This window comes from Cajanus cajan, chromosome 5, assembly GCF_000230855.2.
Source record: "Cajanus cajan strain Asha chromosome 5, NIPB_CcT2T_4, whole genome shotgun sequence".
NCBI classification, from domain to species: domain Eukaryota; kingdom Viridiplantae; phylum Streptophyta; class Magnoliopsida; order Fabales; family Fabaceae; genus Cajanus; species Cajanus cajan.
The window spans coordinates 68,102,547-68,118,744 of record NC_138521.1 but is presented as its reverse complement, the minus strand read 5'-3'; the positions used below and the strand labels follow the sequence as shown (position 1 = coordinate 68,118,744).

At 31.7% G+C, this 16,198-nt stretch overlaps 2 protein-coding genes across 3 annotated transcripts; both read right to left on the bottom strand.

Moving 5' to 3' along the window:
- Positions 1-1,741: 1,741 nt before the first annotated feature.
- On the bottom strand, positions 1,742-5,490 carry EIF3K (eukaryotic translation initiation factor 3K). The gene is made up of 8 exons (XM_020371302.3): positions 5,254-5,490; positions 5,078-5,134; positions 4,937-4,987; positions 4,782-4,844; positions 3,800-3,850; positions 3,661-3,727; positions 2,559-2,641; positions 1,742-2,130 (listed from the first exon to the last, which is right to left on the bottom strand). The coding sequence occupies exons 1-8, from the start codon at positions 5,365-5,367 to the stop codon at positions 1,927-1,929; spliced, it is 690 nt and encodes a 229-aa protein (XP_020226891.1). The 5' UTR covers positions 5,368-5,490; the 3' UTR covers positions 1,742-1,926.
- A 2,730-nt stretch (positions 5,491-8,220) lies between these two features.
- Positions 8,221-14,801, bottom strand: TES (ATP binding microtubule motor family protein). 2 transcript variants are annotated; one of them, XM_020370015.3, is made up of 15 exons: positions 14,510-14,801; positions 13,803-14,056; positions 13,457-13,546; positions 13,277-13,377; positions 12,935-13,048; positions 12,761-12,842; positions 12,465-12,532; positions 12,240-12,299; positions 12,026-12,150; positions 11,196-11,391; positions 10,666-10,803; positions 10,220-10,309; positions 9,236-10,147; positions 8,724-9,028; positions 8,221-8,608 (listed from the first exon to the last, which is right to left on the bottom strand). In XM_020370015.3, exons 2-15 carry the CDS (start codon positions 14,035-14,037, stop codon positions 8,284-8,286), a joined length of 2,841 nt encoding a protein of 946 aa, XP_020225604.1. In that variant the 5' UTR covers positions 14,038-14,056; positions 14,510-14,801; the 3' UTR covers positions 8,221-8,283. The 2 variants fall into 2 exon arrangements, with proteins under 2 accessions (XP_020225604.1, XP_020225605.1); XM_020370016.3 differs by having other exon boundaries at positions 14,577-14,801.
- Between the last annotated feature and the right edge of the window lie 1,397 nt (positions 14,802-16,198).

Here is a 16,198-nt window from a genome sequence, read left to right as displayed (position 1 = left end):
GGATGCTTGATTCATTAAAATATTAACTCTCTCCCCCCTATACTATAAATTAAATTACTAACTTCAAATTCTCACCTTTTTCACACTCTTTATATTCTTAACATTTGTCAATATTATCTACATTTCATATTATTTTTACAATTAGCCTTTTTTTTAATCAAAATCATCTCAAATTATTTTTCTTTTTTTTCTTTATCTTAGAATTGATTTTTTTCAATAGTTTATCCTTTTCAATTTAAAATTGGTCTTATTTAAGAATTTAATTTTTATATTATAAATATAAAATATAACTTACATATAAACATCATAATAGTTTAAAATTTAAAAATATTTATTTGTTATGAAGAGTTTTTATCATGTACAACCTTGCACATTATTTATTTATTTTTGTATATTCTACGAGGGTAATAAAATTTAAATTTAAGATTTTGTTCATACAGGCCATCCTAGGAATGGAAATTATAAGCCAAGATTCAATTTTGGAACCCTGCAACATTAAGGTCCAAAAAAATAGCCATGCATGGAGATAAGCTTTGGGAGAGTGAGACTTTGACTTACATTTTTCACTTAAGTATCTGACAACATCAACTTGGTATCGGATAAATTGACTGATCTTAGTACTAGCTAGCTTAAAGAACTTTTGATAATCAGTTTTTTATATTGCATATTTGATTATACATTAATTTCACAAACATTGAAAAGTTTTTATTTCTTTTTTAATTGATAGGTTAGTTACTTTATATATTATTTCTGAAAGTTAAAAAATGTATAATTAAAACCGTATATTATACCATACCTAGTCCTCTAACTTACGGTTATTTTGCTCTCACATTCCAGACTTGGAAATTACCCATTTCTATTCTATACCTAATATTGATATAGAATCGATGTCTTATTATCCATCCCTTGAACTCATTCACATCTGTTGTAGTATTATTTGTATTTTCAATGTAATGCATAATAAAAGAAAAACAAAAAAAAAGTCTTAGCAAGATATATGAGCAATATAGATAGTATATGCATACATTCTTATAAACATTTACTTTTCCAAGTTTTAGTAATGTCATGCATTTTTATAAACATTTACCTGTATAACCTAGCATTATACTAATTTCATAAATAAAATCACATGAATATGCAAGTCTAATTTGGACTGCATGATTTTTTAGTTTATTCAAGCAAGTTATTTTAGTGTAATTTTTTGCAGCGTACAGTGAATTAGATGAGTTTACAATTTCACTATTTGATTTGATCCAAACAATCAACATACTGTTAACCACTGAATTACAATTCATTGCACGCCCTTTTTCATTGGAAAGATAAATTTAAATATTAACTTTTCAAAATTGAATATTAACTTTTCAAAATTGTAATTATATATCAAAGCGTATTCTCGGACACATTTTGACAATTTGACATTTACTAAATTTTTATATATTTTTGTTAATCCACATCCAAGATTATTCTTACACATTCTACAATAAAAACCCGTACAATGAAAATACAAAATTCAACACACAATGAAGAGTCCCAATTTAGTGACCTTTACCACTAGCATAAGTTTCGAGTTTAAATTTTCACCAGTATTTCCATATAAGTGAAATTTTCTCTACCCCTTAACCCCAACTCTATTCCTTCTTCCTATTTCAAATTATTCATGAACTCCTAGTATGTATCTTGTATCGTACCCTCACCAAACTTGCCGGAGAATTTATAGACACATTAAAGAGAACAGGTAATATGTTCAACGAATAATTAAGCATAGCAAAGCAAAATAATTTTAAGAAAGGAATACAAAACATAAGTAAAAACTACAATAGCTGTCCACTAATTCTCAAATTGAAGCATCCAAGGCGAATGGAGACTGCAACATGTTGCTCCAACTGATCTCAGGGAAGAAAATTGACAGTCTACCATAGAAAAAAATCAACTAAGAATAGGGAAGATGCGAGTAATGTGCTCCAATGGTACACTGTCTGCGGCATTTTTCTTTAAAGCTGGGTCATTAAATTCATTTCTAGGAAGGATAATGACTTGTCCCCTGCCTTGGCTTTTCTCAATAACCCAATCACTGTTGGCTACTTGGTGTTCAAGGAATTTGTCCAAAGATAATCCTTCTATGTTGATTGCCTATAAAAGTTTAATGCAGAATTAATAATCAAATATTTCAAAGCAATATAAGAAACTAATTTCCGGTCTGACTCAAACAAGTAACCGGAGTCAGAAAAAAACACTTTTACATAATCAACCGCTCCTAAAAGACTCCAGAATAGCTGTCAATAGTTTGACTCAATTGTTTCTGACAAACAGCGAGAAAAATGCAAATAACAAGCTGCCAAAGTTTTCAAGAACCATTTAACATCTAAAAACACACAATGGAGGATTACATTTGTGAGCAGACAAGTGTTGTATTCGTAATGTATGAGTCACATTAAACATGAGTTCAACTAGCAATAAGGGAATAAATGCACTAGATTTTGGGCTAGCAGCTGCAGATGAAAAAAATATATCACCAAGTAATGAATCAATGCTTCAAATGAACAAAGAAACAAACATACCTCAGCAAGCACAGTTCTAGGAATCTTTTGGTAAGTCAAGGAAAGGACATGAATTGCATAGCCTTGAATTGCCTGCTCAAATCCTGCAATTAAATTACAATTACGCTAGTATAAGCAAGAATTAATGGGGGAAAAATGAAGTTACGAAACTTAATCAGTGTCAAAACTAAACAAGGAGGGGAAAAGGCCTCATCAAGCTCAAGTTAAAATCCCCACTTGTTTCTGTAAAAGCAATATTATCAGCCACAAGATACAGTAGCAGCATATTATAAGGATTGCATTAGTTCAGAAAAGGTGAATAGATGCCAATATTTGGTTAAAATTTGCACTGTATAATACGTATGGCTAGACAGATAATATATGCTTAATTTCACAACAAGACCCAATTAACCAGATTGAGCACGATGAAATAAAGCAGCAACAAGGTGTTCAAATGATTATTTTTCAGACTCAAATCTATTGGTTACATTCAAAGTTTATTAATCATAACAGCTAATTATCATTTTATAAATTAGGTTAAATTATACTTTTGGTCCTTTATCTTATTTTTAAATTCATTTTGGTCCTTTATTAAATAAAATGTTCATTTTGGTTCTTCATCTCTAAAATTAAGGTCAACTTAGTCCTTTTGAATCATTTTAACTAATTCAAAACTTTAAATTTGTCTCATTAGATTCACTTGTATGAAAACTATTAAATGCAATTAAAATTCAAATCAAAAGTGTTACATTCAAGATGAAAATAAAAAATTTCAAAAAATATAATTTCACACTATGTTCTAGTTGTTCATGTGATATATTTTTTCACACAAATTTCACTATGTTTATAGTCTTTTTAGATTTGAATGTCAATTGTATTTTATGATTTTCATATAGATGAATCTAATGTTTTAAGTTCCTCATCTTAAATCAATCAAAAATTGATTCAAAATTGTATCACAATTGAAAATGATAATTGTTTTAAAAGGAACAAATTGAACCAAATATAAAAGATAAAGGACCAAAATGAACATTAAAATAAATAAAGAACCAAAATGAATCTAAAAAATAAGATAAAAGACCTAAATTATAATTTAGCTTATAAATTAATACTATATAATTACCTGGAACAGCTTCAACTATATGTCGACTTTTTGCTGCTTCATCCCAGAACTGCCGAAATCTTCCTGTCTGAAGAGGCAAATATTAATCTCTAATTTCAAATGACTGCTTAGTCCTTGAGAAACTAAAGCTGATGCTTACCTCCAAATAGTGAGAGAGAACAATCAAAGTCTTGAACTGCTCCTCCATTTGCTAAGATTCAATAAAAAAAAATCCAAAACAAAATCAAAATGTCACACAACGTATAACAAGGAAATGCATCGATCAATGATATGGTTAGACACACAGATAAACTTAAAAATTCAAAACCAAAAGAGAGATATTTAGAGTTGAACTGGAACTTGAAAGAATCCCACTTTCTGCAACTTAAATTTTTTTTTCTCATTTCACTCAAGGGAAGGACACCACACCATTAAGTCTTTTGAAGGAGAAGGAAGCCTCTTTTGGAAGACTGAAGCCACTCTCTCCAACAACCAACCTTGATGGGGTTCCTCTTCCCCTTCCCATTTTTCTTTTCATTCTTTCATGGATTGTAACTAAGCTTTCCTATTAGGACATTGATTTAGATGTAATTGGATCTTGTTTACCAATCTAAATTTATTTTCATTTGATTTGACAAGTCTATTTCTATCTTAATGCTTTTTTATTAGCTACACTTAGACGTCAATTTTTTAGGCTCTTGATATGGTTGGCATTGGTTTGTTAAATCCCTTTGCGCTTGTTATTCTGCTTTTGAATTGATAGAACTGGTGAATTAGTAATCTGAATCAATAATCAGAGGAATAACTGAGAAAGTGAGGAACTGATTGGCTTACGAAGTGGATATCCGTCAAATGTATGAGAATGAATTTGCATGAGGAATTGACAAAATCAATATTCTATTACTTCTTTGCTTGAATTTATATAGTTATCACTAAAGTTATTCACTCATTCTATACTCGATATTGCTTATTCGACTTGGTATACTTAACAAGGGCTCATAAAAAACCCCCACAAAACATTCCAGATTTAACCTAGCAAAATACATAAAATTGCAGGTGAGACTATTAAATCCTGCTTATTCAAATCCACATAACGCTAATCATGAATTATTCAAATATCTAGGTGTTTGTGAGAATCATACCACGCGTTCTGGAATCAAAAAGAGACAAAGGCTGAAATCTGGAGCTGGCATTGCCATGAGAGCCTGTTCCAAAAAAACAAAACAGAGATTTGAGCCATGATGACATTCATATGCTTCCTATAACTTACAGCCAAAATACAATCGGCTAACCGCACCTTAACCAATATGCGGGCCACAATCTGGGAACTCATTTTCTCTGGTTCAAACTGCAACAACGGATAAACAAACTGTTAGTCGTAACTCGTAACTAATCACTTACCTCCCTCGAGGAATTGACATTTAAACCAATGAATTACCTGGTAGAGGCGCAGAAGACACAGATTCGCGTCGAGACTGTAAGTTTGCGATGAAACCTAACAAGAGACAGAAGTTGTTATTCGGCAATGGCTTACGAAGCTAGGTTTCGGATTTTGGGGAAAAAAGAAGGAGAATCGAATTGTGAAGCGTGGATGAATAGAGAAGGAGAATGAACCTGGTCGTTGACATAGTTTTCGAGATCTGGAAGGATATCGGGATTGTATCGGTTGAAGGCTACAAGCTGCTCCACTGTGTAAGCTACTTTCGTTGCCTCTCTTTCTCTTCCCATCTTTGTCTCTCTCACAGATGCGCAAAACCCTACTTTGCCTCCGAAACTCAACAGTATACGGAAAGCCACCAAACGCAATACTTTACAAAACCCTTTCCCTTTTATTTGGCTGACGGGAGTGGAATGGAACAAGGAGAAAGGTAATAACTTAATAAATAAATAAAACAAAAAAAAAAATATATATATATATATATATATATATATATATTTTTTAATTCGTTAAAAAATTTTATTTTTAGTCCTTAAATAAATTTTATACCTCTTGAATAAATTTTTTACATCAAAAAAATTAAAAGCTAAAGACTAAAATATTAACAAGGAAAAAAGTCCAAACATCAAAAATGAAAATCGAAAAAAGTTATTAACCAAAATTTATTCAAAAACTAACAATAAAAATAAACCAAAATTCATATAAAGAAAACATATTTAATCTTTAAAAAAATGAAAAAGACTTATTAATACCTCCTTATATATTAAAGGGGTGAATTTCATATTTTATCTTTTATGCAAAAAAAAAATTAGCCTTTTATTTAATTTTTATTTATTTATTATATTTATTTATAAATTAAATTTTAATATTTTAAAAATAAATTATCAAAAAAAATTATGTATCATAATATAAATTATTTATTTTAAATTTAAAATATAATTTATGTTTAAAAATAATTTTTTTGAACAGTGCATGCCAGACCGTTTTATATTATTGTATTGTTTAATTTTAAAAAAATATTTATGTTTGCTTCTTTTTTTACAATTACTTATGTTTAGGAGTAGGTATACAGATCGGTCCGGCCCGTTTAAGGCTCAGCCCTTAAAACCTGCATTTTATACAGATTGGATAAGTCTAGTCCGTAAAATAAATTGATTTATTTTTAAAGTCCGTATTCGGCCGCCAAAACCCGCGGATAACGGCGATCTGCAAGTCTAAATAATAGTTTAAAAAAATAATTTAAAAAAATAATAAAATTACATAAAATTAGAAGAAAAAAAAATCTTTTTTATTTATAAGTTAAATTTTATCACACTAAAATTTATCAACCTTTAAAATGGTTTAAAATACTAAATATTAAAATGTTAAAGTAAAAATAATTACAAAAACTTATATAATAGTACCAAATTTTCAATAATAAAAGCATCAAAATGTCATAAAAATAATTTAAATGAAAAATACATACCAACTAAATATAGTTTTAATGTCATAATAATTAAAAAGATTAAATACACAACTTAATATTAAAGTCTTGATATTTAAAAATATTAATTAGTGAAGTCCGTGGACTAGCTCGCGAGTGGACTAGCTCGCGAGCCCGCAGATTAAATTTGCCAAATCCGCAGACTTCATGGACCGGACTCAAAAATTAAACATAATCATACAGATTTGGCTGATGATATATACACCTCCATTTTTTTATACATACACCCCCTTTTAAAAAAAATATTAAATTCTTAAATTATCCTTAATATTATTTGAAATAAAAAAAAATTATCCTGAAATTTTTTTTCGGAGATGTATTTGTACATAATTATGGAAAGTTCTTTCCAGAATACTAAAATTACTATTCCGGAAATAACTTTCCGTCGGAATAATTCTGGAAAGTACTTTCCGTAACACTAAAATTACTATTGCGGAAAGTTCTTTCCGGAATTATGGTAACAAATACACACACGGTTAATATTCCGGAAATAATTTTTCGCAATAGTAATTCTAGTGTTACAGAAAGTATTTTCCATAATTATTTTGACGGAAAGTTATTTTCAGAATAGTAATTTTAGTATTCTGGAAAGTACTTTCCGTAATTATTTTGACGAAAAGTTCTTTTCGGAAGGCTCATAATATATACACCTCCTGTTTTTTTATAAGTACACCTTCTTTATTTTTTTAAAAAAATTATAAAATATTATTTATATATATATTTTTTAATTTTATACCTTTAACTTTCAATTTTCTACTTTTTTCTTTTTTTTTCTCTTTCAATTTTTAAATGCTATCAAAATAGGTGGAGTGAAGGAAAGATAACGGGGTGCATGTAAAAATTGAAAAAAGAAAAAAAGAAGAAAAAAGAAAGATCTGTAAAAAAAATTACTAAATTAAATGTTGTAAATGTAAAATTAAAAAAAAAAAAGCAAAAAATTAAGAATATTTTAAAATTTTAATTATTTTTTTTGAAAAGGAGGTGTACTTATAAGAAAATGGATGTGTATATATCATCAACCTACAGATTTTAAAAAAATTGGATCCGTTATCCGCAAAATTCGCGGACTTACTGAGCGGTTCATGGACCCGAGCCCATCTACCCACCCCTACTTATGTTGCTTTTTAAAATTAACAACTCTAAAAAAAAACTTAAATAAAACAATTTTATAAATAAAATATTTGATGAGTTATGAGTTAAAATTGTCTATCAAATGCTTTAATTTTATAAAGACTGTATTTACTTTTATAACGGTGGTTAGGAAATAAAGGAAAAACTGTTAAAATAAATGTTTTCTTTATTTTAAGTTTGAACTGTTTTTAAGAATAGTTTGAAATTTATTAATTAAAGAGAATAAAATATTGTTTTTTTAAACTTCTACTTTTGAAATTAAAAATTATAAAATATTATCGGAATTTATAACATTAAATAATTATTGAAGTTGAAATACACCATGCATTGTTTGTTAATTTAAAAATTGAATTTGATGTCCTAAGCATTTGCAAAAAAAAACATGTTCGAGTCCTTGCAATTCTTCAATTTTGAGTTACAATGGTTACTGAAAGTAAACCAAATTATTATCTTAAAAAAAAAACGCCTACCATTAGTTGATAGAAAACTTGAATAACTTCCTGTCTTTCATTCTTCGCAAGCATGCCACTTGTATACCAATAATCGAAATATATATATTTGATAGTTCTCTCAACACTACAACTATTTGTGTTTACAAATTTAGAAGATTCGATATAAAGTTCCAGCCCGCCCATGTTTTCTTATTATAAGGGCTTGCAAAGTTTAATTCAAACATGTCCTTGCTGTTTTCATCGGATACACTGAAATCAATGAGCTTTGCTACAATTTCAGCGCTTTCTTGCACATGTTGCAAGTTATAAGGGTCAGTCCACAATTTATTCACAAGTTGCAGCCTCCTTTGTTTTCCAACCGGAGGAACTTCCCATTTTGCATAAAGTAGTTCCCTCTCCTCTGCTGTAAGTTTAATGCTCACCTTCTTAGCTAGATATTCCCTTTCTTGCTTCAGAGCTCTAATGCTGCATTTGATGATCAATCACTAGCATGAGATTAATACTATTCTGTGTTCACAATACAAATAAAAGACATCATAAACCTTTTTCATTTGAGGAATTATTAAGGACACTTGCATACCTTGATGAAACAGAGCCTGCAGGCTCGTCGCCTAAAAGTGCAGGACTAGCATTACCGAGCTCTGCCAAGTGCTGTTCCAACCAAGTCAATCTTCGTAGTTCAACTTCCATATATATCTGATCAGAAGGATCTCCCCCTAACAAAAGATAAAACTGTGTCCGGTGCACAATAGAAATGTGGCATAAGTGCCATAACATGATGATTTGCTTTCTCTGCTGTTCAAATTGTATGTGCCATGGTAATGGAGACCGATCAGGTGTATCCTTCTCTTCATTCAACGATTTGTTTGCTTCAAGCTCCAAAACCTAAACCCATGCAGGGATTAAAAAGTATTAGCATATTATATACTAAATAAGATTAATGGATTGCTAATAAACTCATACACAACCATTATCTAATATCTGCAATAGATTAAACCTGAAAGAATAGCCAGCATGGTTTAATGCAAGAAAAAGTTTTAGCACAACAAAATGAGCAATGCAGCACTATTGTAAATCAAGGAATGTTGTTACCTGACAAACCAGAAGCTGCTTCTGGTAATGCAGTTTTGCCACTAGCTCTTTTAACTCGGTAACATAAACTCTAAAGCTCCGAATGTTTTCCTCCGCAGCATTCTTGAACATTTTTTGAATCTTCTTAACATTCACTGATTTGGATTGCCTTGTAGCGGGGCTTCCTTCTCTCGATAAAATAGAATCACTACTTTGATCAGCCTTTCGCGGAGTATCTTTATGTAACTTAGCAAAAGTATCACTGCCAGGGACGCCAATGTTGTTTTCCGGTTCCCTGTTCTCAATTTCATGATCCATTGGTTTACGCGAAGAGGAGAGAGGTGAGCAAGGAGCGCGTATTATATGTTGCATGTTGGGACTGTTGCTTAAGGTGAAAGGAAGAATTTTCCTCCTTCTCAGCGGGTTCTTGTTATCTGGAGTCTCCTCGGCACTAAAAGCAGAGACAAGTTTGTCTATAGATTTTTGAACATTCTCCAGCTTCCTTTCTAAAGATGCAATGGTAATCCCTTGATTTTTCAACTGAGAGATCTTTTCCATTAGGTCTGCCTTATCTGCAGTCACAATTTCTTCTGGAGTAGAGCTGACAGCTACCAAGTCTTTTATTTCAGACAGTACTTTCGCCATAGTTTCAGCAGTTTCATGATTCCCAAGTTTGTGAGTTGCAAAATCCTTGTGCAGAACTTCAAGTGCTCGATTTGCATCCTCACAAAGTTGCAGCTGCCGATTCTCAAGCTTGCGAATTTCACCGACTAGTATGGATGGATCAGGAGAAGCCAATAAATTCTTCAGCATTGCCTGCCTGCCTACTGCCTCTCTTCTCTTCGGAGTACGTTTACCATTAACTGATTCATTCTCTTCATGAAAAGAAAGACATCTGACAACTTGACTAGAGGGTCCACAATCGCTTGATCCCTATAATAATTATATAATTTGAATCAGAAGAATAATTTAGGGTTACGCTAATGATATGACCACTCCAAATACCTTTTGAACTTTATTCGCTCTTCTTTCAAGATCAAGTTGAGACTGTGCAAGGTCTCTCTGTCGCCTTAGGTCTTCTATATCCTTTTCCATCTGTAAGTTTATGTTTATCAAATTCTATTCATCCAAAAGAGTTTCTCTTTTACAAATAAACTCAAGAAAAGACAGTTATCTGTAAATAATAAATTCGCCTTTCACAATTCATGCTTGTCTTCTCACAAGAAAAGCAGCAGCCAACGTGAAGCGCCAGTTCTCACAAGAAAGTCAAATGCATTGACCATATAGAAATAGAAATCATTGACTACATCTTGAGGCAATAGCTTCTGTAAGAACTCCAAAGAGTTTCATTGTAATATCTCTCTAGAGGACTAGTAGAGGTTAGTTCAAAAATTTTAACTCTGCATGTCAATATTTTTACATGGAAGAAATCAAGACCAAGAACTTTGTACCTGCTGAATTTTCAACTCCTTTTCAGCTAGCAATGTCCTTAGAGATGAACGTGACGAAAGGTCGGGGCCTCGTAACTCCCCTTCAAGCCTGGCAACTTCCTTTTGCAATTTTCTAACTAGTGTCTTGTCTGAAACAACCTGTCATATAACCATCACCAGCTTACTTAATGTGATACTTCCTTTTTCAGTGAAAAATATGAAAGAATTTTTTATCAATGAGATGGCGTCTTGAAATAAAATATATCACTTAGAAGTGAGTACAAGGAAAAACAAGTCCTTAGAATTGCCACTGGAAATAAAAGACAAAGTGCTTTTTGTGAAAATTCATCACTTTCTTCAATAATTTCAAATACCATTTGCTACTAGTCAATTAGATGTTAAGATACTAATTCGTGAGATAGGTCGTAAGCTAGTATCCAAAATTATCACACTGGTCAATAAGTTGTAAGATACTAATTTCTAGGAGAAAAGATTCTTATACTAATCTATTCGCCAATCAAACAAAATATTACTCAGACTTTTAGTCATACCATATTCACTCGGGCAGTATTAATGACTTCCTTTGCACTTGTTGCAAATGCTAGTGTATTTCTTGTTTGCTCCACATGACTTAAGGATGGACTTATGGTGCATATAATTGCTGTTCGAGAATTTCCCCCTATTGAAGACTGCAATATTCGTGTTAGTTTTGAATCTCTATATGGTATGTGACCACGTTTTCCACCACTGCAAAGCAAAAAAAAAAAAAAAAAAAAAAACTCCAAAGCCGAATCAGATTCCTGTGTATTGACCAAATTACATAGCACTATATGTCTTTAATTTATCATAATAATCAATTATAATTTCAAATTAACCAACTTCCACAGTAAGCAATTTCTATAAATCAAAAAGAAAACGATTACGGGACAAACTAGGTCCCTTAATTTTATTAATACTCGTCAATAACTTTTCCCTTTCACAATATATGTAACTCAAATAGAACTTTCATGGAAATAGCTATGGTGGTTTTGAGATCTTGAGAGGATAGATGCAGGCAGTCAGTCTTACCCCCCACCCCACCCCCCCCTGTAAGTGGAGCGACTGTTTCAAAGATTTGAACCTGTGCCCTTCATGTCACAAGACAACTTTACTATGACGTCTGGATAAGCATCAAAATACTGTTTTGAGGATTTTGCTTTTTTTAAAATAATTATCTAATTATTATGGGTTTTCTAAACATATTTTTAATTTTTACACCTCATGGCTGCTAAAATGTATACATATAATCATGGCATGACTCTTTGTTGAAGAATTGAAGAACAATAATAAGAAACAATAGCCACATGCATTTGGATATTTAAAAAATTTACAGTTGCTGGACCTTAGCTTCCTGATTACTGATGCAAGTGTCAACAAACTTCGGTTGATGTGACTGCCTTCCTTCATTCTTGCTCCACATGTATTTGTTTGAGAGATGCGTTCACTTCCAGCGAGATCCACAAAATTCTGAGGTTATTTTAATCACTCATCAATATGACTGTCTTGTTAATTGTTATAAAGACTTTTTCAGGTCAAACTAAGTAGATAAAACATACCAAACTGGCTATGTAAGACTTTACATGACCTGAACTTTCGCGAAGGCTGCTCTCTACAGTCTGAAATACCCGTATAAAAATAAATACGGATTACGGAGAAGTAAGAATGATGTCTTATCTCTAATCTCCACATAAAGTAGCTAAAGAGAAATGGGAAAGTAACCAATCTGAAATACTGAAATTAAAGATGATAACGAACACTTATATTTCATCAGCTCAGCTTACCAGCCTGATTATTTGATGTGACCTTGAGCTTTTATCATTTAAAGCAGTTTCTCCTACTTGCCTTTGCGCTGCAGATTCAATATTTACATGAATAATAGTACTATACAAATAACCTAATCAGTACTTAAAATAAAATGCCCACGACTTCTATATTTCTACAACTCAGTCACATTGGTTTCTATACAAAGCGGACATCAGCAATTGCGAAACATATAAGTATTAGCCGAACAACAAGATGATACTGTATGCTCTTGAGAAATCTATGCAAGACAAACCACGCCAGATTTTTTAATTACCTTCACATATGCCAATTAAATGTCTTAGATGTTGACCATCCTTAGCTACTTCTTCAGTCAGTTTTTCCACAATAGTCCCTTTCTGTATCCAAAGATTAAAAATATATAAATCAAAAAACATTAAAAGCATACGTTGACAAATTTCAGTAGAGGTTTTATCTGAAAACTATATACCTCAGGATCATCCAAGAGCCGAAGAGGACCAGATTCACGTTTTAAAAGATCTATGACAGTCTCGTTATAGATTTCCAAAGCAGAGATTCTCAAAGTAAAATCCCTCTCTGGTGTCTGTGGAAATTGAAACCAAAAAAGTGTTCATAATTGCAAATAATCAATAGTTAAACACTATTCAAATAGTTAAATACTAATACTTATAGGATCAAATCGCGTATAGCCTTTCTACTTTCTTTTTACGAATGCATAATAGGCATGTGCTCTAGTCTCTACATCCACCTTGTAATGCTACAGAGCAAAGTTTGGTAGGTATCAAATATCAACAGTAAATTAGTAACTTACATTCTTAATGTGCTCGTAAATGTCCTTAATAGCACTTTCAGTGACGCCTCTCATCGTGAATGTCTTACCACTGCTTGTCTGCCCATACGCAAAAATTGTCGCTGCAAGAAAAAATGAAATCGTTGAACGTATTCAAAACAGTCCTTAGCCAAGAATAAGCATTAGCTGAGAATAAGTTACCATTGATTCCAGACAATGCCGATAAAGAAACATCTTTAGCCCCTTCCTCGTAAACCTTCTGAGTTGAGCACGCAGGTGCAAAAACTTTATCTATAACAGAAATAACAAATAATAAATAAAATAAATAAATTATCTTATAAAAGGAAACAGAAACTTAACAAATACAAGGACACTCCAACAAACATTAAAACAATAAATGCGGTAGAGGAATCATTTCGATCCACTTGCTTCAACCAAGTTTATTTTCGTAAGTTTCCATTTATAAAGAATTTAAATGAAACTAAATTTAAATTCATTTATTTGCATTTACGAAAATTTCAGTTTGAGAAAAGAAATTCAAACATACCGAAAGTGTACGGTGTTGCAGGTCTCTCTTGGTTTGGATTCTTGAACACAATAGTGTGCTCATCCAAGCACTCCCACGCAATCAGATCGTACATGGCTTGCTCCTTTCTGTTGAGTGGCCTCATCCGAACCGTGACTCGGATTTTCTCCTCCCGAACTTTGGTGCCACCAGGAGTACCTGACGGATTCCTCTGTATCTTAGACAGTGGCGTTGCCGACGCCGGTGTTTCCGTCATTGCGTTCCGCCGTTAATTTCTGCAGATCAATCATCCATCAGCAACAGCGATTTACAACACTTCATCTCAAAACAAAATACAGATGAATAACATTACAATAATAATTATTATCATAATTATAATTATAAATATTAATAATAGCAATGCCGTGCTCTTTTGAAAACTTTTGCATTTTTTGGAGCTCACTGTGAACGGTTCATAATAGCGGTATTAGAAGAAAAAACGGAAATCCAAGCTTCGTGGAAGTGAAAATTCAAAATCCGATGTCTGAATAAGCTACGTTGCAAAGAGCGTTGGAAAACTAAGCTAAAACCTAGCATGATATAAAGCTTCTAAAATTGTTGAATCGCGTAGCAAATGGTTATCAAAACACCTCCGATTAAAACAAAATAATATTCCACTACTTCACTAAGATGATTTGATATGTGTTTCATGTGGTATTTTACTAAACCTTCTTTTTCTTGATCTTTACCTTGCACTTTCAGACACGTTTCTTCGAAAAGAAAATGATTCTTTGTGAAATGAAAGAGAAGATGTACTTGAAAACGAAGAAGGAGTGCGCGGTGGCCGGAAATGGTGTATTCGCCGGTGAAAATGCTGAACGACGTAGTTTGGAGTCCCGAAATCAAGTAAAATTCTTCAACCTCTTAAGGTTTACTTTTCGAAAGAGAAAAAAACTCTTTGAAATTCAATGCTCTGGAGATAGCAGAGGTGTATAGTAACGGCTACTTCTGGTACTCCTTTCCGTTCAGTGCGCGCATCGGCACGGGAAACAATAAACGGACGTTTTAAATTCTTGGGTCCCACATCTTCCACTTTCACGGGCCTCCTCTTGGGCCCAATGGCTGTCTCATGGGCTTTGTTGGGCCTCTGTATTTTGTTTCAACCATGACGGAAAAAAAAATGTGGTTTGAGGTATTTGAACAACAAATGATTTATTGACCAAAATAATAACAAATGCTTTACATTTTTTATGGAACCTTATCCATGCACTTTGCATTTTCTGCGTCATCGTGAGCAAATAGAACTTCGTGAAATCATGCAATGATCTAATTGGTAGTGAACTCCATCTGACTTTTCTTTATTTTGCAAGTTTTTTATCTGCACATGCTTCTTTTTAAATTATGCATGTATTGAACTATCCTTTTACGATGATTGTTAAAGAAATGATTTTAATCTCTATTGAAAACTACGTGAAGTAAATTCTACATCTTATAAAATTTGGTCGCATGCATGGCTCGTCACTTACCACGCCTATTCGTCACGATACGTAATATATTCGTCACCTTTTTTCCACTGCGTGCCACTAATGTTCAATTTTTTTTTATACCAGTGTCTTTTTCATGAGGTGGATTGTGAGAATTTTGTGTATAATAATAGTCAATATATGCAGAATTTATGATTTAGTTATTTTAAGAGTGAACTTTTTTAAAAAAATATTCTATCATAAGGATTTTTAATTCCCTCGATTAGAGATTAATCTCACTTGAAATAATGTGACTATCATTAATCCGGTGAATTTTCACATACAGAAAGCTTAAATACAATTTGTTGTTAAGTAGATTGTCAATTTATTGAGTTATTATTTATTTTTAATTTAATGATTTTCATATACAATTCATCTTTAACTGATAAATTAAAATAAAATGAAAAAAGATAAAAACTTCTAAGAGTTAGTCATTGACTTTGGGTTGGAAATACCCTTGATTCACCTTAATATATAAACACATGTTGCATCTATATATTTCATTTATTTTAAAGCTGATGTTTAAGATTTGTGAAAGTTTATTAAGGAAAAATTAATAAATGTAAAATATTATTTAATCAACAACACGCTTACTTAAATAAGATATAAATGTAGTTTGTTGTTGATTGATGTGTTTTTTCTTTATTAACTTGCAAGTGTTTGTCAAAATCAAAATGATTATATATATGAGGTATACGTGGAAAAAAGTAGTTAGTAAAACACGAAGTTTATAAAATATTAATGACTTTCAAGTAAAAAATAAATATTAATAATTTTGGAATGGGCCGGAGCAATTTTTTTAAGAAAAAAAAACGTTTATATATAACTCTTTTGTTATAAATATTATATAGTGCCCTCTCAATTCGATCAAAAATGGTAACTCACTTTTATAAATTTAAACATTACTAGTGCGTG

What these genes read in the sequence shown, in the direction of transcription:
- EIF3K (XM_020371302.3), bottom strand. Translation starts at nt 5,367, where the DNA reads ATGGGAAGAGAAAGAGAGGCAACGAAAGTAGCTTACACAGTGGAGCAG. An exon ending in TTCTCTCTCACTATTTGGAG is followed by an intron (nt 3,728 to 3,799) that starts GTAAGCATCAGC and finishes TTGCCTCTTCAG; the next exon opens with ACAGGAAGATTTCGGCAGTT. An exon ending in CTAGAACTGTGCTTGCTGAG is followed by an intron (nt 2,131 to 2,558) that starts GTATGTTTGTTT and finishes AAACTTTTATAG; the next exon opens with GCAATCAACATAGAAGGATT.
- TES (XM_020370015.3), bottom strand. Translation starts at nt 14,037, where the DNA reads ATGACGGAAACACCGGCGTCGGCAACGCCACTGTCTAAGATACAGAGG. An exon ending in AGTCTTACATAGCCAGTTTG is followed by an intron (nt 12,151 to 12,239) that starts GTATGTTTTATC and finishes AAATAACCTCAG; the next exon opens with AATTTTGTGGATCTCGCTGG. An exon ending in AGCAGCTTCTGGTTTGTCAG is followed by an intron (nt 9,029 to 9,235) that starts GTAACAACATTC and finishes GCATGGGTTTAG; the next exon opens with GTTTTGGAGCTTGAAGCAAA.